Source organism: Phyllostomus discolor, chromosome 12, assembly GCF_004126475.2.
Source record: "Phyllostomus discolor isolate MPI-MPIP mPhyDis1 chromosome 12, mPhyDis1.pri.v3, whole genome shotgun sequence".
Classification (NCBI taxonomy): Eukaryota; Metazoa; Chordata; class Mammalia; order Chiroptera; family Phyllostomidae; genus Phyllostomus; species Phyllostomus discolor.
Window position 1 is genome coordinate 70,606,823 of NC_040914.2, and position 20,392 is coordinate 70,627,214.

Sequence of the window (20,392 nt, forward strand, 5' to 3'; positions counted from 1 at the left end):
ACAGGGAACGACAGAATCATGAAACTCAAGAAGGGCAAGGACTTGCCAAAAGATCAGGATTGGCGTCTTGGTGGAGACTGGAGTAGATAGAGCCCGTTAATGCAGGAGCAATCAAAAGGCAGAGTTGTCTCTCCGTCTCTCCCCCTCCCTTTCTCTCTCTCTGTCTACCTCTCTTGCCCACTCTCCTTCCTCTCTCCCTCTTCTTCCTCTGTCTCCCTACCTTCTCCGCCTCTCTCTCGCCTTCTCTCTCTCCCTCTCTTCTGCCATCTCTTGTCTCCAACTCTTTTCTTCTCTCCATCTCATCTCTTCCTTTCCCTCTCCCTTCCTATCCTTTTCCCTCTCTCCCTTCCTCCCTCTGGTCTCCTACTACCTCTCCTCCTCTCTCTCCGTCTTTCTTCCTCTCTCTTCTTCCTCTCCCTTTCCCTCTCCCCCTCTCTGTCGCCCTCTCAACCTCTCCTCTCTCCCTTTCTTTCTCCCTCTCCTCCTCCTCTCTTTTCCTTCTCTCCATCGCCTTTAACTTATCCCTCTCTGTCTTCTTTCTCCCTATTCTTCTCGCTCTCTCTCTTACTTCTTTAAATTCTCCCTCACCCATACTATCTTTCTCAGTTTTCCTCCCTTTCTCTCCCTCTCCCCTTGCCTCTCTCACCCTCTCTTTCCATCTCTTTTCCTCACTCCACCTCTCCCCCTCTCTCGACCCCTCCCTATAAGTCTCCCGCTCTCCTCTGCCCCTTCCTCTCCCTCTCTCCCTCTCTCTCTCTCCCTTCCTCTCTCCCTCTCTTCTTTTGTCTCCCTCCCTCTTTATTCCTTCATTACTACTGGATAGGAACCAGGCTCAGACCTGGCCTGTCTCCAGAGGCCTGTAGTATGTGGGTTCTTGACTTCACTCGGGAAAGATTTCACAAGATCAGTCCAGGAGTTTGTGAGAGTACATTTGTTAAAGCTGGGGACAGTGAAACAAAGGAGGGCTTAGGGTCAAAAAAGCAAAAGGAGAGAACTTTGGTTCTCTAGAAATGTTATAGGAAAGAAGTGAGCCTAGGTGGGACTGTTTTGGCTCATCCGAAAGTCAAAGATAAGCGACCTTAGCAGCAGGTTCTGGGGGTTAGCCCAGAACAAGCTGCTACTCATTGCCCCCTGGTTACAAGTCTTGTGGGGGGATCTTTAGAGTATGGTTGATGCAAGCCTGTGAGAGAAGAAAGGTGTGGGCATGCTCCCAAAAGAGAGCATGTCGTGGGTCCATCCTTCTGAGGGTTTTGAAGTTTAGGGGAGAGTCTCAATAGAATATTCATCAGCTTTATGCTGACTCCCCAAAATGAGATTAATTTCCTTATCTTCATCTGTCCTTGGGCGTGGTTGGCACTAATGGCACTAATTGGATTTGTGATTGAAGATCTTTACACTCTGGTTGTGGAGGAAGAGTGTAGACTATTTACTCTTTAAGTGTCCTTGGTTAGGGGAGATAGGATTTTTCGATTTACTTAATGGCTGCAAACTGCTGGGCTCTGTCTGTTTCAGTTCCCCTATTGTACTTCTGGCTACTGGCCCGTCTCACCCGTTGTCTCTTGCTCTCTCTTCTGTATCCCTCTGCCTCTCCCTCTCTCCATCTCCCTCTCTCTCTCTCTTTTCCTTTCTCTACATGTTCCTGTCACTTTCTCTTCTCCCAGCTTTTCTTCCTTCCTCCCTTACCCTCTCCCTCTCTCCCCCTTTCTATCTCTTCCTTCATCTATCTCCATCTCCCTTTTTCTTCCTCTTCCTCCCTCTCCCATTCCTGCCTCTCTCTCTCTCTCCCTCTCCCTTTCTTCCTCTAATTCCCTTTCCTTCTCTCTTTATATCTCATTCTGCCTTTCTGGCTCTCCCTCTGCCTATGTTTCTCTTCCTCTTTCCCTCTCCATCTCCCACTCTCCCCTCTCCCTCCCTCCCTCTCCACCTCTCTTCTGCACTCTCCCTCTCCCCGATCTCTTCCTCTCATATCTCTCCCACCTGTCCCTCTCTCTCTTCCCATCTCCCTGACTTTCCATCTCTCTCCTTTTCTTACTCTCTCCCCCTCTCCCTGTCTGTCTCTTTCTCCATCTATCTCCCTTTTCCACTCCTCCCCTGCTCACTCTCCCCCTTTCTCTGTCCCTCTCTCTTCATCTCTCCCTCTAATTCTCTCCCTCTTCATTTCCCTCTCCCTCACTTCCCACTCTTCCCTCACTCTACCTCTTTATCTCCCTCTCCTCCCTCTCTTTCTCTCTCTTTTCCACTCTCTCTCTCTCACCCTCTCCCTTTTCCTCTTCCTGTTCCTTTCTCTCCCATTCTCTCCTCTCCCTCTCCTTTTCCCCCTTTCTTTCTCTTTCTCCCTTCACTCCCTGCCCTCTCTCCCTCTCTTCTCTGCCTCTCTCAACCTCTCTCTGTCTCCCTGTCACTTTCCTTTTTGCTACCTTTCTCCTTCTCTCTCCCTATCTCCTTTTTTTTCCCCTTTCCTTCTCCCTCTGACTTTCTCTTCCACTCTCTCCCTCTCAATCTCCCTTTCCCTCTTCCTCTCTCCTTCTGTCTCTCACTCTCCTTATTTCTCCCCCCTCTTTTCCCTCTCCCTTTTTCTCTCTTCCCCCTTCTCCCTCTGCCTCTGCCTTTTCCCCCACTCTTTCTCCCTCCCTCCCTCCCTCTGCCTCTCCTTCTCCCTGTTTCTCTCCATTCTTCTCTCCCTCTCTCGTCCTGTCTCTACCAACTCTCTTCATCTTTCTCCATCTCAAAAAAAAAAAAAAAAGCAAAGGAAAAGCGGACAGTTCAGACCTAGCATGGTCTGAACCAGGGTCTTCTGAGAAAAGCAGAGGACATGTCCCCATTCACACAGACAGATAATAATTAAGTTCTGGGAAAGACAGATTTTGTGGATGGGCATGAACCAGCAAAGAAACACGGGGTGAAAAACACTTCAAGCACCTTGCAGTGTGTGTTTGGAAGGCCCATCTGTAATTACACTGAGCTTCTGCCCCATTTATAAAGTTGGGGTTGTCGGCGCATCTGCATGGTACTGTGCCAGGGCTGTACCCAGAACATGCTGCATGTTCACCTGAGCAAATAATGGTCATTTTTTTGAGCCCTTGCAATGTGCCTGAAACTCTGCAAACATTCTCTCTTCAATCCTTTCCAAACCCCTTTCTGGTGGGTATTAAATTCATTTCATAGATGAGGAACCGGAGGCTCAGAAAGTTTAACTTCACAGTCAGTACAGAAGTGGAGAGTAGATGGGAAAGATGAGAAAGAGAAATGAAGAATGTACGACTGCTCCCGACTTCCTTTTTAAAACAGACCATTTTGTATGTATCTGGGTAGATTTCTGCTTATCGGGGGGTGTGTACACCTTGTATGGGTTGTTTGATGAGCATCTCTGCATAGAGAGCTTATGTTCATACCTGACATAATGAACAATGGCTGTGGGCTTTTGTATGAATAGAAGATAATGAAATCACCAAGGTTTTATGTATATTGCATGTTACATGGCTCTCTAGGTTTTGATTGTCATGGTAGCAGGGTGGGATTCTGATTCAACCATCATAAAAAGACATTTAAGCTCTCACCCAGATAAAGGCTGGCAGTAGTTTAGCTCCAGGCTTGATTCAGTCAGCTTTTAAAGACCTCATCAAGCATGCACGTTCCCTTCATCTTACTGCTCTGCCATTTTCAGATTGTTACCCATAGCCTCGAGGTAGCTGCCAAAGTTCCAGGGGTCTTGCTCAGACCAGGCAATGTCGAGCAGTGTAAGAGCCCTTCTCTGTGTCTCTTTTTATTAGCAAGCAGGCCTTTCCTGAAAGTGTCCTACAGACCTCTCCTTTTTCACTGGCCTGACTGGGGCAGGTTCACACTAAACCGCTCACCGTCAAGATAAAGGAATTACCATTACTAGGACAAATCAGATTTTACCTTGAGGTGGTTAGAGGGTCACCTTCCCAGGAGTATGCAGGGGAAGGGCAGATGGTTCCCTGAAACTGTCAAGATTCTCATAGCAAGGAGGAAAGCAGAGAATGGATTTGGGACAGACAACCTAGAGTGTCCGCCACAATGGGTGTGTGAGGGTGAACTGCAGAGGATGTCTGAGGTGCTTCCCCGGCACGAGTGAGGGGAACGGTGCGCTTCTCCACACAGACCTCTGGATGCCTTTTATTATCTAGACCTGTGGCTCTCAGACTTTAGAGCTTGGTTATCGAGTCTGACTGCACACCGGAATCACCTGGGGGGCTTAAAAAAAGTATTGACACCAGGGCCCCAGCCCAGAGACTCTGATATTTAGGAATGAAGTCTAGGGATCCTAGCATGCAGCCAATGTTGAGAACCACTGGTATAGATCAGCAGTTCTCAAAGTATCATCTAAGGATGATACTTTGCCCTATTGAGGTGCTACAGTACTGGGTGCCCTGGCCGAAGGGGTTTGGGAATCATTACATACTTTGTCGCTCGTGCTCATCTCATCCCAGGAGATTCACAATGCACAGTTAGCATGTTAAAAGCTCTGACAATTCCGATGCTAAAGAACTGGTACAGCCTTGTATAATCCAGTGTTTCCCACATTTATTTGATCCACAAACATTTTGGGGGCCATGACACCTGTTACAGGTTGAATTGTGTCCCCTACAGAGATTCATTGAAGTCCTAACCCCCAATACCTCAGAATGTGACCAAACTGGAAATAGGAACTGGTGCACGTGCCATTAGTGAAGGCGAAGCTGTAATGGACTAGGATGAGCCCTTAGTCCACTCTGACTAGTATCCTTATAAGAAGAGGAAAAGAGAGACAGAGAAGACACACAGGGGAAACCATGTGACAGCAGAGGCGGATGTTCGAGTGATGCAACTACAAACAGGGAACGACAAGGATTGCTGGCAAATGCTAGAAGCTAAGAGAGAAGATTCCTCTGTGGAGCCTTCCGAGGGAGCGTGGCCCTGTTGACACCTGAATTTTAAGCTTTTATCCTCCAGAACTGTGAGACAATAAATTTCTGTTGTTTTAAGTTACCCAGTTTGTGATACTTTGTTCTGGCTGCCCTAGCAAATTAATATGATGGTTATTAGCATCTCTCGGACACAGTTGAGAAACCCTGAACTGTTAGAGAATCATTCAAAGGCAACCCCTGACTGATCAACAAGGTGAAATAATTAGTCTGCAGAAGAGATTTTTTCTTGAATTCCAGGCTATTTGTTTTATTTCTAGAAGGAAATACATTTGAAACAGTATCACAATTGTGATACTGTGGCAATTGTACATGTACATACATACATAGTTTTATTAGTCTTTTTACTTGCCAGCCTTGGCAACATCAATGGACACAGAAAACACTGACTTGGAGCGAGTACAGAATCACTGGTTAAGTGTAGGCCTGGGGCTCTGGCTGTCTGCTGACTCCACGGAGGATCAAATATGGATGAACAGCTTAAACCTGGAGCGCAGCTGGTGCAGATAGAGGGGGCTGGGCTTCTAACAGCAACTCAGGCTGCTCGCCGCAGCTTCCAGGCTCCCGTCTTTTACATTTAATGCCCAGGAAACTGAGTATTTTCATCAGCAGCAAATCGACAATCTCTCCTTCCTCCAACAGCTGCAGAGGGAGAGAGAACCATACAACAGATATGGACACCAGTACATCCTCTTTGGGCTTTTCTTTTTAAGGGGAAACCATGGTGTTATTGTGAAACTCGGTCCCTGCCCAAGTCACCTTGCTCATCAGAGTTGCTTTCACCTCCTTCCGGGAAACCCAAGGGTGTGTGCTCCCCTCTTTATCACTAGGGGGATTCCTCCTTCCCCTCTGATGAAAATGACAATTCCTCCACCACCCCATCAGAGGTGGGTAGGAATTTATGTACACAGCCTCTCATGCATTGCTGTTAGGAATATGAAATGGCACAGCTGCCTGGGAAAACAGTTTGGCAGTTTCTCAAAATTTAAACCAAAGTCACCAGGTAACTTGTTGAAGTAAATTTCTAGGCTCAAAGTGGAGCCGCTCCTGCCTAGGGTGCCATGTCAGGAAACGGAAACTTAGATAACTTTTGTGTCTCTGCAAATGCTCCCCTTGACCAGAAACCAGTACGTTCGGTCAGCCAGTCCCCAGGTGCCAAGCCACCCCAGGGCTCTCTCTATCTGTACTTATTTCTTTTTCCTTCTTACCCAGACAAGGTTGACTGTGTAGCCCCAGCCAATCCAAAATTTTGTATTTTTCTCTCCCTTGTTTTTTTAAATTCTTTATCCTATAAAAACTTCCTGCCTTCCACCCATTTTGCAGTTCTCTGAATGGAGACTGATCACGTCATAAAGTATTCAAGTTTTTATTACCTCAATGATCATCTTTATTTTTAATGGGTCTCAACCTCCACTGCCTATTAAAATCACACAGGAGACTTCAGAAATACCCACGCCTGCATCCTTCACCCAGAGGTTCTGTGTTTGTGGGTCTCAGGTGCAACAGTAGTCATTTCCAAATGCTCCAGCTAATTCTAATGTGCAGTCAGAACTGAAAATCACTGGAGTAATGAACAGAGTCCCACACTGGGATTCAGGAGGCCCAATTCCAGTGTGATCTTCATTTGCTTGTGATCTTGGTGAAATAATTTCCTTCTTCGGGCCCTCAGTTTCTCCTCCTGTGAAATGAAGGCTTTAGGCTACAATGATCTCTCAAGTTTCCCCAATGTCTAGTGCTGCTCATCCAGCCTTTTTCTATTTCAAGGTCAGTGGCTGTTGAAAAATAGTCCAAAGGGACTCACCTGATAGTATTTTTGCTCTTCACTAAAGGCCACCAGGATGACAGAGATAAATAGATTCAGCACAACAAATGTCATGAAAACAATGCAGGACCCAATTAGAAGGGAGCCGAGCACTGGGCTACAGTCCAGGACCTGTTAGGAAGAAATCCAGAGTCATCTTTGAGGGGTCCTGTTTCCTGTTGGCCACCTTCCCCCACTAGGCACCCTCAGAGGGAAAGCTGATCCTCAGAGTTAGGCAGAGCCTTGGGCCAGGAAGGTCCTCCTCTGCCTGGGGGCTGACAGTACAGACATTGCTCTCAGGCTGCCGGGAGAGGGACAGGACGGCGCCCCCAGCCCTCACTGCTGCCATTTCCAAATATGAGCACCATTTCTGGCTAGGGCCAGGAGCATCCCTTTCCAGGGACCCCTTAGCACAGTCCTCTCCAGAGTAGCCAATACCCGATTGATGTTCTTCTGTAAGCTGGGGTTCCCAGGGTGAGCTGTGGGAGGCATTTGAGGGGACTACTTTTTCTAACTTTTGTAAAGGCTTGGTGTAGGGGGCAGGGTCCACGTCCTCTGACCTTCCCGCATTACCTCCTCGTAGTTGAAGATTCCTAGCTGAAGGCTGATCATCGTTTCTGCCGCATCAAAGAGGGTTTTGTAGGAACCGAGTTTCCAACCAAATATTAAGTTTGACTGTTACAGAAAGAGTATATAGGAGAGGATGGGAGGCGTATTTAGATGGAGATCAGGATGTGTCAAAGGGTTTTTGTTTCTCACATTACTTGATATAAAAATGTTAATAGTGCAATTTTTTGTTTCAGACACAAAAGATGTGATTTAAAAACTGCTGTCGGTGTTAAGGAGCTGAATGAAATGGGGTTGGCTGTGCCTCATGTGTAGGGCATCAAGCATCGACATGGCCTGCAGATATGTCCATCCTTACTTCCCCACCGCTGCCCCAGCCCAAGGGTAGGGGCTGCCCAACTCATCTCCACATCCCCCGGCACAGAAGGCGTGCTCTGTGCATGCCTGAGCTGCTGGGAATGCAGAAGAACTGGTATATCCAGGCAGGGTCTAGAGACAGAAAGGAATTCTTTGCTGGAGATAGTTGACCCTTTCAGTCTTGAGACAATACCTCTTCACTCTCACCCAACTGAGGTCTGCATTTGGAGTGACCAGTTCGTGAGCTCCCAGCTGAAAGCACCCAGACTCAGAAGACCCACCATCTCCCTCAGGTTTCCAGGGTTCCCGTAACCCTAATCCCCAGCCTCCCAACACTGAGAAGCCTTAGCTTCCAAGGAAAACCACCCTGAGGTTTTCCCAAAGGAGCCACTCACCGCAATGGAGTAAGCCAGGAGCATGATAAGGATGATGATGGCAAAGCCCGAAATGTCCCCCCAGGCACGGCGCAGAGCTGACGTGATCATGTTCATCTGGGGGTTCAACCTGAGCAGATGCCAGAGTTTCACTGTGGACAGCAGTACCAAGAAGGCAATGATGTAACCAAGGGCAGCATCAGCAGCTGCTGTCTCACTGAAACTGATCCCCCTTTGAGACCAAGAGGGGAGACTGGGTCTCAGAGAGTGTGAACAACTCTGCCAGAGTGTGTTTGGACTCAGTTCAGCCCGGTGTGCAGGATTAGACAACTTATATCAAGGTCATCACTTCCTGCAACAGGTCTGGGAGAGAGGCCTTCCCCAACCCCCCAGCTAGGTGATGATGAGATGGTGATGATGGTGATGGTGAGGATGATGGTTATGATAGGGATGATGATGGTGATGGTGGTCATGGGGCCTCAGCAGGGAAGTTCGTGGGGCCATTCCCTAGCAGTCTTGTTTAATGGCTGCAGAGCTATGGAAGAATGACAGAGGAGGAATCCTTTCAGGCTCAGGAGGACTGTGCTGATTGCCATCATAAAGGAGGGCTTACATGGTTATTGTTTCCACATATATGAACAATTAAAAGACATGAACGAAGGTTGGATATTTTAAAAGAGGCAGGGGAAAGGTGTGGCAGAAGCCAAAGGAGGAAGCAACCATCTTTATCAGCAGCTCCAGTCTGCTAAAAAAGGAAACTTCTTAAAAAAATTGTTTTATTTTTATCTTCACCCAAATACATTTTTTCATTGCTTTTTTAGTGAGAGAGGAAGGGAGGGGTGAGAGAGAGAAACATCTATCAGTTGCTTTCTTGTATGTACCTTGACCAAGAATCAAACCCACAACTTGGGTATGTGCTCTGACCAGGAATTGAACCCGTGACCTTCTGGTCTACAGGACAATGCTCCAACCAACTGAACCACACTAGCTGGGGCAGAAAGATTCTTGAAGGTAGGAGATTAGGTAAAAGAATAGCTTTCAGTAGGGAATTATATATGAATATGAAATGTTTTTACAAATTTGCAATCATATAATTTTGTTCTATAACCCCCCATGTCATTAGATATAGACCTATGCCATTTTTAATGACACACCAACGTGAGGAATGAATTCAGAGTGCAGAGGCATGACAGGCGAATGAAGGGCAGGGTGGGATGTGGAAGAACCTGGATTCCAACTATCATTCTTCCCCCACCAGTTATGCCACTATGTCACTACCTGTCTGACCTTGTGCCAACACCCTGTCCTTATCTGTAAAATAGAGATAGTATACTTCCTCACCCAGTGCCTTTCAAAAACATATGACACAATGCAGTTAAAATTTGTTAGGCTCTCACTTAGCACAGCAACTGGATAGCATTTTCATCACCTTCAAATGTAAGGGCAATAGGGACATTCACTCAGATGGGAGGAAGTGGCATCTAGTGACCCTGAAGTGGTGTCTGTATGACTATGTACAGCATAGAGATAACTCCATGAATGTTAGCTGTATCTATAGAATCAGTGAGTCAAGAAACAGTGGTTCAGAGTAAAAACTGGGATCCTGGAGACACGCAAGCTAGGTTTAAATTACTTCTCTGCTACTTTTTAGCTGTGTGGCCTTGGGGAAGTCACATTACCTCTCTGAGCCTCAAGTTCTTTATTTGTAAAATGGGGTAATGATAACATTACCTCCATCGGTATTCATGAGGATCTGATTGGTCAGGGCATCCTTCCTAGCACAGAGTGGACACTTGGTAAATGGTAGCAGAAGCAGGTTGATGACACTAATACTTGCAAAAACCCTGCCCAAAAGTCTGGGAAGGACCTTAACAGAGTGTCACTTGGTCCTTTTGTTTTGGTAAGATTTGCAAAAGGACGGTTTTATTTTGTCTTAGAGTGCTCTCCAATTGCATATGCTTCAGACCACAAGCCTGAATCTAAATGATAGCTATAGTTATTTTTTCAAGTGACCCTTCATTCTCTGAGCATCAACAAGGTTTCAAAAGCCTTCTTTGACCCCTGAGCCACACAGAGCTGGAGGAAGCAGGGCCAGTGCTGTGACCTGGGGCTGAGGCAGAGCCACTTACTCCTCATGCTTCCAGTACCGTTGTATGTCTCGCTCCGCTAGGATGGCCCTCTTCACAAACACCACCAGGGCACTCCAGCTGGCCAGGATGATGGCCAGGTCCAGAAGGTTCCACTTGCTGTGGAAATAGCACCACTTCTGCTTTCTCATGAGCTTGCCCTGCGAAAGGAGCCATAGATTCTAGCAAAGGCTGTGGCCAGAACTGTGCCCATCCCCTGGCTTCACCCCCAGGGTAGCTCCCTGCACCACCCAGAATGACACTCTGGGAGGGGTTTTCTGGATCCTTGGAGGTTTCTCAAAGCCTTGGCCCCACACGCAGAGTGCTGGAGGCCTCTCCCTAACTATATGCCCAGACCCTATAATCCGAGCTTTGCAGTATCTATCTAATAAGACAGACAGTTGCAGTATCTAATAAGGATTTGCAGTATCTAATAAGACAGACATTTAATTCTCTGTGATGCAAAAAAAAAGGGGGGGAAGGGAAAAGACATTCCCTCCACCATAGGGCATTTACTAAAGAAAACTTATAATTGTGAATTCTTTCTCTGTCTCTTTGAGATATGTGTAAATCTATTTAAAAGCTAAACAAGCCTCTTGCCAGTTTTACAACTCAGGACTGTTTTTCTCAAGGACTGGAAGCCATCTCTTTGAAATGTAATCATCAAAGAAACTAGCACCCCCATCTCCTGCTTTCCTTGAGAGCATAGGAGCTCAGCTTAGGGCAAGTACCTGGCTCCCAGTTGCAAAACTACCTCCTATTGCAAACATAGGTGAAGTTTAGTTTTCCTTTTCATAAAGGCAGTTAGCAAACTCAGATGGCCACCTTAATAACCAGGTGAGTTCAGGATGGACTAGTAGAACAAATAGTGCTATAATGCCTTTTAAGGATTATTCAGCCTTTTGTTAGAAATACACGAGAGATAGAGGTGGGAGGAGCCAGATGATCTGATCCGAGTGCCTTTATTTGATACTGCACTTATAGGTGGGCTGAGTCTGGACAGACTGCAGCCCCGGGGGTGGGGGGGGGCAAGAATGGGTTTTTTTAAAAGAGAAAGCGTGTGGTTTATGGGGGGTTAAGGGAGGGGCTAACCTCTTGTTCTTCTGGGCAGTTGCCTCAGGGTTTCAGGATGTGAGTCAGGACAATGGGTTGGCTAAAGGGCCCAGGCTGTTCTCAGGTACAGGAAGGTGAGTCTGACCACTGACCATTATGGCTGGTGTCAGATGTCTACTGTGCCAGGTGGCAGAGAGCTTTGATTAAGCCTCAGGCTATCAATTGAGTTGGGATAACTGAGTCATGGGCAGTCCAGCAGGTTCGAAAACTGGCCTGCCTGGGTCATGAGCAGTCTGGGGGTTGGGAAACTGGCCTGACCCTTTCACCGTTATTTTCAGGATGTGTATGTATGTAATGGATTGTATCTGCGTGGTGATATTCAAGGGTGAGATTTTTTTCTGTCTAGAGGATTGCCTGGGCTGCATATCACAGGCTGGTCTAATGTTTTTTCAATATTAAAAGTTGTTTTCTTAGGGGAAAGGTTGGCATTATTACTGAATGGGTACAATTTCAGTTTTGCAAGAGGAGAAAAGTTCCGGAGATGGATGGGGTGATACTTACACAATGATGTGAATGTACTTAATGCCACTGAACTGCACATTTTAAATGGCTAAAATGGTACATTGTATTTTACATACAACTTGTACATATAAAACAGTTCAAAATGAGTAAATTTAAGTAATTTTTTTCTACCTTTGTGGAGAGGTTTCCTGGATTGGCAGGAGACTTTGTTTATGATGCTATTTTCCCAGGTGTCACAGGTCAAAAAAAGAATTCTCCTATGCACGTTCTCCGCCTCCCTCCCATTCCTTCTTTCCCTTCTACTCAAGAGAATCTCCTATTGTCTGTTCCAGTCCCTCCCCTTCCTGCTTCTACAGAGGAAGGGCTAGTATTTGCCTGATAAGAGGCTAAATTTGCCTCCATTCGGAAGGGATAGATCGAGAGGAAATTGTTTTTAAACTGCTCACTTAGCAGTTTAAAGATTTGAGAAAGATGTAGGGGTTTTGGAGAGAGGCTTTCTGAAACAGCTGCAGGCAGAGTGTGAGGGCAATCTAGAGGAGAGGAGTGGGCCTCAGAGAGGTGGTGAATGGGCCTCCTTTGATGTTCTTAGAGAAATTCTAGTACTTAAGTTGCTATCTGATAACTGTTGGCGGTTGAGTTTGAATTGGATGCTCGGGACCACATTGCCGGTGTCTGAGGCTGAGGTTGTGGCAGCAAGGCTTAGTGTCAAGATCTGGGGTCAGACTCTCGGTGTTCAGCTCTGATATTGGGTAAATTACTTCACATCTCTGGACTTAGCTTCCTACTCTGAAATGCATCCAAAAGGACTTTTCTCCTGGTGTTGCTAAAGGAGAAAAGCCACCTAAGGTTCTTAGCACAATGCCTGCCTCATAGTAAGCCCTCAAACTATCTTTCTGACTTTAAAGTCGTTGCTGTGGTTGTTGGAGCAGGGAATGGGGGCAGGTGGCTAAGATGCCCCTTTTGGGTATATGGTTTCCATTTTTGGAAAAGAACATCTAATATGCTTTGGGTGTGTTCGCAGCATCCTCAGACCACCATCATATAAACATCTGCACCTTCATTGTGCAACATAGTGGAAAAGGTAGCAAGGGAGATGTGTCCTAATTTTCAGGACCACAGCAAGAACAAAAGTACTAAAAACCCCCACCCAATCTAAGTTCAGTGAACCCTCAGCTATGGAGAATCTCTACCTCCAACATTTCTGGAAGGTCACAGTTCAGGGGAAACGGGAGCTTTACTCCTCTTTCCTCCCCACCCAGGAAGGACCACCCTCTGAGTCCTTAGTTCCTCTGAAATGCCAAAGTTGGGTCCCTGAACTAGGTTAGCCCTCAGGACCAGCAGAAGGGCCCCCAAAGGTTGCCATGACAAACAGGTAAGCAGAACATTTCCTCCCCCTTCCTTCAGACCCCACCCCAGGGAAGAGTGTAGGGGAGGGAGAGAGAATAGGTGCAGTGCCATCTCTATCCCTTGCCCATGGGGCTACTGTCCACTCCTCACCTGCACAGTCATGTAGTAGAGGAGGAACAGGAAGTAGATGACCTCTGCCGCCACCACAAAGGGGTGCCAGCCGTCAGTGAAGGGATACAGGCGCAGGCTCTGTAGGTCCGAGTGTGCAAAAAAGGTTCCTGGGAAGCAGAGTGCATTTCTTTGGCCACCACCCCGACCCTGTCCTGTTCCCCTGATCCATGATTTCCCATTCAGACCCACCACCTCTAAATAGAAGTCATCAGTGGGATGGCTCAAGCTCAAGCCCTTTGGAGACTGGCCAGGGCCAACAGAGAAGTTAAAGGTCCTTCAGACCCACAGACCCAAGTGACTGAATGAGGACAGTTAATGGATGTCAAAGGGAATGGACAGATCAGAAGAGACAAAGGTAGCTGCAGTGGAAAACCCGCCCCCTACCCTCTGTATTTGGTGGTTGCCATTTGTGCATTTTGTCGCCTCCAGCCAAAGCACACCCGCCCACTTAACACCAGTTTACTTCAGACTGGCTCACGTAAAGCCATTTCATCTAAAGAGTGTTCACTGAGGATCTATTCGTCTATTGACACATATGCCTAAACTTCAACTGTCTTTGGAATCATCTTTTATCCATTTGTGTGTTTTTCTTACTTTGTATTAAAATGATCTTTTATTAATGATTAAAAAAAACCAATCTGACTAATAAGGCTACTTCCTACAAAAACAAAGCCAACCCCAAGAATAGCAGAATGGAGAATGGCAAACAGCCTGAGCCCTTCCTGACATCAGTGGATGCTAAATCAACCAGACCCGAAACCTATCCCATGCTTTGTATTTGTAGAAACACATAATGGAATCAGGTGTGTTTGGGGACAATTGTTTAAGTGGTTCTTAAAAAAAGCCAAAAAGATGACAAAAAGAAAGAGGAGAACAAGAGATACAGATAAGCTCCTGAAAAGAATTAGAAAGGAACTTTTGACAATGGGGAATGATAATGGAAAGTGATATAATAATGATAATGGAAGACCTTTTCATAGTTCTGATGTTTTTAAAAAACTACAAACATTACAATTTTTTTAATAAAAGTAATGCATATTTTGAAAATGTTTAACTTTTAAAGGAGATGTGATTGAGTTTTAGGCAAATTGATTATTAGCTGAAGAGACCTTTCGTCAGAGTTTTCAATAAACTGTGATTAGCATTAAAAGAGAATGAAAGGTGGGGGAAGGGGGAAAAAGACTAGAATAGGATGTAAAATATCCATGTATCATGTAGCTAAAGGAAATATTTTTGAAGCTTCTATCCCAAGTGTATAGATTTGTGTGTTGGATTATGATGTAAAATATACTTCATACTATAGATTGAGGTACAATCTATTGCTTTACATACAATCTATTATTACCAGATCACCCCCTTCCTAGCCCCTCACTGCCAGGTCCCACCACTAGCAGAGTAGGAAGCTCAGGGATGTGAACCGCTTTCAGACCCCAACTGGGTTCTCTTAGGACAACTTGGGAGATATGGCAAGAGAAGGGGTGGGGTGGGGGCGGGGAATAACCCTGAAGCTTTGCTTTTGGGTGTCCAGGGATAACCAAGACCCCCCTCCCTGAATTTCCCAAACCACCATTTGCTCTGGAGCTCCGACACTGGGACAGCTAGGCCATAGCCCAGAGGGAGGGGAGGAGGGTTTATCTTCTGGAACTCTGCAGGTGGGTTCACAGGCAGGTGCTCACCCAGGGCGCTGGTTTCTAGGGTCAGAGTGATGATGCAGAACAGGTTGACATTGGCATTGTAGACAGTGAACTCCACAAACACGGCTCTGGTCAGGCGGTCCAGACAGGTGTTGTCAAAGAGATACTGGAGAATTCTGTGGGAAGAAGAGCATTTAGGGCATTTCTACCCTAGCCCCAGGGAGGAGGCCAGGGCTTCCTGTTGAAACTTCTCCCAGGGCTTTGGGGCCACTCCTGGGAGTGGTCACACAGTTTCACTTAACATGGCACAATGTGTTAGTGCCAATGGTCTCCTTGCTGCAGAGTAGAGGTTCCCAAAGTGGGGTCCCCAGACTGGCAGCATTGGCATCATTTGGAAACTTGTTAGAAATGATTGTTCTCAGTCCCCACCCTGACCTCTTACATCAGAAATGATGGGTGTGGGGCCTGGGGATCTGTGCTTTGATGAGCCCTTTAAGGGGTTATGATGCTTTTTAAAGTTTGAGGACCATGGTGTTAGAGGAGCCACATAAAATATCGGTGGCTTGGGCAGGCAGCAGCTGCAGCCGCGATGTCCCTCGCGGGACTAGTTCCTAGAGATCTGCCTGCTGGTGCAGTGGAAAGACCATAAGCAAATAACTTCTTCAGGCCTCAGTTTCCTTATCTACAGTGGTGTTAACACAAGCGCCAGGATCATTGTGACGAGAAAATGGAGTGGGTGTGTGCATGCGTGCATAGTAATAATAGCTTTTATTACTTAGAGCAATAATAATGGGACTATTTAAAAATATGCCATACTGCTGTGGGTCTGCATCTTGCTTGATACATTGAAGCAGGCAGAGAGTCTCAGCTATTCCAACTGGCAGGAAAAGAACTTTTTCTGAAATAGGCTCTTCTTGGCCTGTCCTTAATTTCAGAGGACCCATGAAGTTTTCTTAGGGGTTTGTTACCTGTGCTGTAGGCAGGAACCCTGCCCTCATAAACAACCTCAGTGTTGTAATAATGCAATGGCAGACTGGGGTTCACATGACCCACTAATTTGCCTGGGGCTACTCAGCTAATAGGAGCAATGACAGGGTTTCAAACCTAGAGCTCTCTGACTCTAGAGTGTGTGGGAGAGGCAGTCTTCAGGGCCCTGAGTGTCCCTGTGCTGAGCGTTCCAGCTGGCTGGGCTTCACCCAGGCCATTTATCAGGGCTGGGTTTGCAGTGGGCAACCTTGAGGGATGAGGTGGCATCTTTCTTTGGACAAACAGCAGGCTTCTGCCACTATAAAGTTGTGAACACTTCCAAGCTCACTGTTGCCCTTTTGTCCTGCAGCTCACTGCACATGCAAGCATCTATCATGGTCATTGGTAGGGAACTGACTCAAACCACCATGAAGCTTTGCTGCTGCTTTTGTTGTAATAAAGCCATTTGTCTCTACCTCAGGAGACTCCTGTCTTCTGCCACCATCCCTGAAACACTAGCAGGCTCATTAGCTGTTAGGGTAAAGCTTCAGACCCTGCATGATTCTTGGTAAGGTTAAGCCATAACCACTTCTCACTTGCCTAGTGGACAGCTTTGTGTGAGTGTGAGCACCTCATGCCTGCACTGGCTCTAGCAGAGGCCACCAGACTGAGATCACTGGCCTGGGAATGCTGGTGGGGCGCTTTCCTTCCAACTCTGAGATTGCAGATTCCAGGCTCCTGAAAATATGACCTAAATGATTATGAATCCCCCACAATGACATGAGTGAGCTTGACTCAGCCCTGTTTTGAAGCCTGCATAAGCCGATCAGACTGGAACTCCAGCAAATGGCTTTTCTCAACTGCACATGAATCAAGTCAGCCTTACCTTGCTGTACTTTGGCGATTGGTCCCCAAGGGGACCACATAACCTCCTCCCTGGTACACAGTGAGTTTGCCCCAGATGGGATACCCTTGGCGCTGGCTCTGGCTCTGGTACTGCCAGGCCTTGGAAAAGCCATTGCTGCTATTGAGGTTGGAGGCATTCCAGCCTTCCCCATAGTCTGACAAGTCTTCAACATCCAGGGAATATGGTGTGTGGCACCCATCGAGAGAAGTCTGCAACCATGTGGCAAGAGGGCAAGAGTTTTCTCGGACTCTCACTTGACGAATCTGGGCACTGCCAACCAGTTTGGAGTTTCCATCAGTGATGAAGCCTGATGATCAAAATCAGGTGGGTAAATCTAGTAAGCAAAATTATCTTAACACATTCCAAGCTCCCTGGCCTGGATGCTAACATAAATTTCAGTGCACCCATTGTATAGACAGCCAAGAGAAATTCATGGCCAACCACAGGCTACGTTACCATCTCCCCACCGGGGACCTGGTCTACTTTCTGTACACTTCTCTTAGGCAATGGCACCCTCACCACCCAGTCATCCACCTGGAGAACATCTGTACCCCTTCCCTCAATGCCTTCATCCTAATGGTCAACAAGGCCAACAATTCTACCTCCTCATTGTTGTCTACATCTATCCCTGCCTCTCCACTTCTCATGCCCCTCATCCCTGCATCAGTCCCATTATTTCTCCCCAGCCTACTAACACACCAACACTCTACTCCAACTCCCACAATTCCAGAATGATCCTTCTGGAAGTTTGATTATACCACAAGCTGGATTGTGTAACTCCTTCATGTAGGAGTCATTGTATCAATTTCCTTGAGCATAAAATAAGAACTTTGAGATCTTTTATGATCTGGTCCTCATTTTTCCTCTGCTTTGATGCTCACCAGTATTCAACTCCTACCTGTAGCTACACTCAACACTTTGTAGTTCCAAGAAAGTGCCAAGGTGTTTCAGGCTCATCTTTTCTCATTTTGTCTCTTCTACCTGCTGTAGGAGACTGTTCTGTGTGTCATGGGCCCAGCTCCCACTTGGAGATACACAGGACCCAGGCCCATGGATAGGTTCCCCCATGGGGAATCAGGCCTGCAATGTGCCTAGGCTGCTTTGAGTCTTGCTTTTGCTAAAAACTCCCTCACCCTGAATGAAACAGCAGGTACTTACTGTAACTTTGTAAAATCCATGCTAAAACTCCCCAGTATGGAGTGTAACCAGTTCAACTACTTTTCCCTTTTCATTTGCAAATATCCTTCTTCTGTGATGTGATTAGTGGCATTGGCTCCTTTGTTTTCTATAAAAGGTAACCACCTAAATTGAACCTGTGCATAGTAAATGAGGACCGTCATGTAATGTGAGCAGAAACCCAATAAAGGCCTGTCATGGTGGAGGCCGCGGCTTTTGGTTCCCCTTGAGAGAAAAAGTCATGCTGTCCCTTTTCCTCCACAGGACTTGGTAGTCTGTGTGAATGTCTCTCCCCCATCCACAGTGTCACGGACCCCACGAGCTGGGGTCCGCATCAGCCTGGTACATCATTTCTGCCTGGCCAATTCATGCTCAGTTATTTCTCATTTAGGAAGTTCTCCACTCTGCATCAAGGGAGTGTTAGGGCCCCTCTATATACACACAGTCTTCTGAATGTTTCTCCTTTAAAGCATATGGTTCTATGGTTATTGGTTCTCTGTAAGGCTGATGTTTACTGAGACTCACACCTGTTCCTAGAAAGAAGGGTGCATCAGGTGGTTGACACATCCTGTGGCAAGGGGACAGTACCTGGGTGATGACCGTACAGGTTTCTCACAAGTGTGGTGTTGGCCCACATGAAGAACTCCTGGAAGCCCAGGACAGCTGAAAAGCCTTGAGTGAAGCTGTGCTTGAGGTGTCTGTTGAGGTGGTAGGCACTGGGGTCCCTCTGCCCATAGGCCACCAGCAGCAGCATCCACAGGAAGCCCAGGTACACTGGGAAAGGAAACAGAGCCCCTGGTCAGGTGATTCCCCAGCTCCCACCAAGCTCAGGGCAGGAAACAGAATGGTGCATGGGATCAAAACAATTGAGGTTTTATGGACCAATTATTTGCTCCTCTGGTGGCAGTGGGACTGATTTTTGTAGAGGCAGCAGAAAGAAATAGAGCTCACAGATTGTGAACCTCCTGCCTAAGTTCAAATCCTGGCTTCGTCACTTCCTACCCATGTGCCCTTCCCGAGTGATTTAACCCCTCTATGTCTCACTCTCATCATCTGTGAAATGGGGGTAATAATTCTATTACACAAGGTTATGATGAGGGAGTCAAGAAATTAGTATTTACAAAGCTCTTAAAACAGTACATGCACAAGTTCATGTTATATAAGTGTTTCTTAAATAGAATTTTTAGAAAATGGGGCACCTGCCATATTATGATGCTGAGGATAGAGTGATGAAGATGACAGATGTGCTCCCTGCCCTCATGGAGCTCACCTGTTTTGTAGAAGACAGGTGTAAGGACCCCAAAAGGTACTAAGATTTAGTTCAGGAAGCTGGACATCAGCAACATGTGGGGAATTTGGAACCTTACTGAATCAGACTCTCTGGGCCCTGGGCCTGGGGATCTGCATTATGGAAATCCCTCCCTGGGGTCACTTCTCATGACTCTGCCCACACCCCTTGGAACTCTTCATTGTGCATGTGCTGCTCTTCCTGCACAAGTCCTTCAGCTCTGGCCAGGATCGTGCTCAGCCAGTGGGAAGGCAGGCCAGGAGTGCTGCAAGGTCAGTGCTCTCCTCAGGAGCAGACTTCACCAGTGACGTGCTGGATGACAACATGGGGTGTTTACTACATGCTCCTGCGAAGGTCCTTAGCAGGAGTGAACCTCAGTTGTCCACATGGAACCCACTCACCATTCCACTTTCCACTGGCTTTCTTCTCTACCCCTGCACTTTCCTCTTCCCTACCAAAGTTTGCCAAGATCCCCTCCGAAAACAACCGTCCATACCCAAATCTATTGTGGGGAGCGGAGACCCAGACACATGGAGGCTTGAAAGCTGTTGGCCAGAGGGCCAGGGGAAGCCTCTATGAGGACATACATAGCCTTTGGGCTGAGAATAAAATAATTCAGAGGACTTCACCAGAAGAAAAGGTAAAGAAGTGGACTAAGCACATTCCAGCAGACTAGATGGAACAGTCCGGGCAAAGGACAGGGGTCAGGAATGGGCACTATGTCCCAGAAGCTGTAGAATCTTGTGTCACTGGAGTTCAGGGCACAAGTGGCTGAGAGAGGTGACCTGGTGTGGGTGGTGTAGGGGGTTTGAATTTGATCCTAAAGGCCATCGAAGGATTTTTTTTTTTTTGAAGGATTTTAAATATAGGGTAGAAGCATGGATAATCTTGCTGCCTACCCAAGATTTCTCTGATTAGGGCAAACACTTTCTGTTCCTTGAGGTGAGTGGTTTTCATCTTTTCAATGTTGGTGGCCAGAGGTGGCTGGTAGACATCCTTTTTGCTGTCTCTCCGTTCTCAGAACAAGGAAGAGGGGTCTGTGAAAGCAGGGACACAAGGACAGTTACCCCCATGGGCAGTGGAACCAGGCTCTACATTTGCAGCCGGGTGCAACCAGGATTCACAGTTCCTCCTCTGTGGGGGCCACTTCCCAACACTGCCCTCTGGGCTCTGCCCAT

The 20,392-nt window shown here is 46.9% G+C and overlaps 1 protein-coding gene across 1 annotated transcript in view; it reads right to left on the bottom strand.

Moving 5' to 3' along the window:
* Positions 1-2,890: 2,890 nt before the first annotated feature.
* The window catches only part of PKD1L2 (polycystin 1 like 2), a 91,033-nt gene continuing 73,531 nt past the window's right edge, over positions 2,891-20,392 (bottom strand). The window contains 10 exon segments of the mRNA XM_028502103.2: positions 2,891-5,567; positions 6,727-6,858; positions 7,300-7,401; positions 8,046-8,256; positions 10,154-10,311; positions 13,223-13,350; positions 14,920-15,053; positions 16,730-17,057; positions 18,515-18,700; positions 20,114-20,251. Of these exon segments, the coding sequence (XP_028357904.1) occupies positions 5,406-5,567; positions 6,727-6,858; positions 7,300-7,401; positions 8,046-8,256; positions 10,154-10,311; positions 13,223-13,350; positions 14,920-15,053; positions 16,730-17,057; positions 18,515-18,700; positions 20,114-20,251 (1,679 nt within the window). The 3' untranslated portion in view covers positions 2,891-5,405.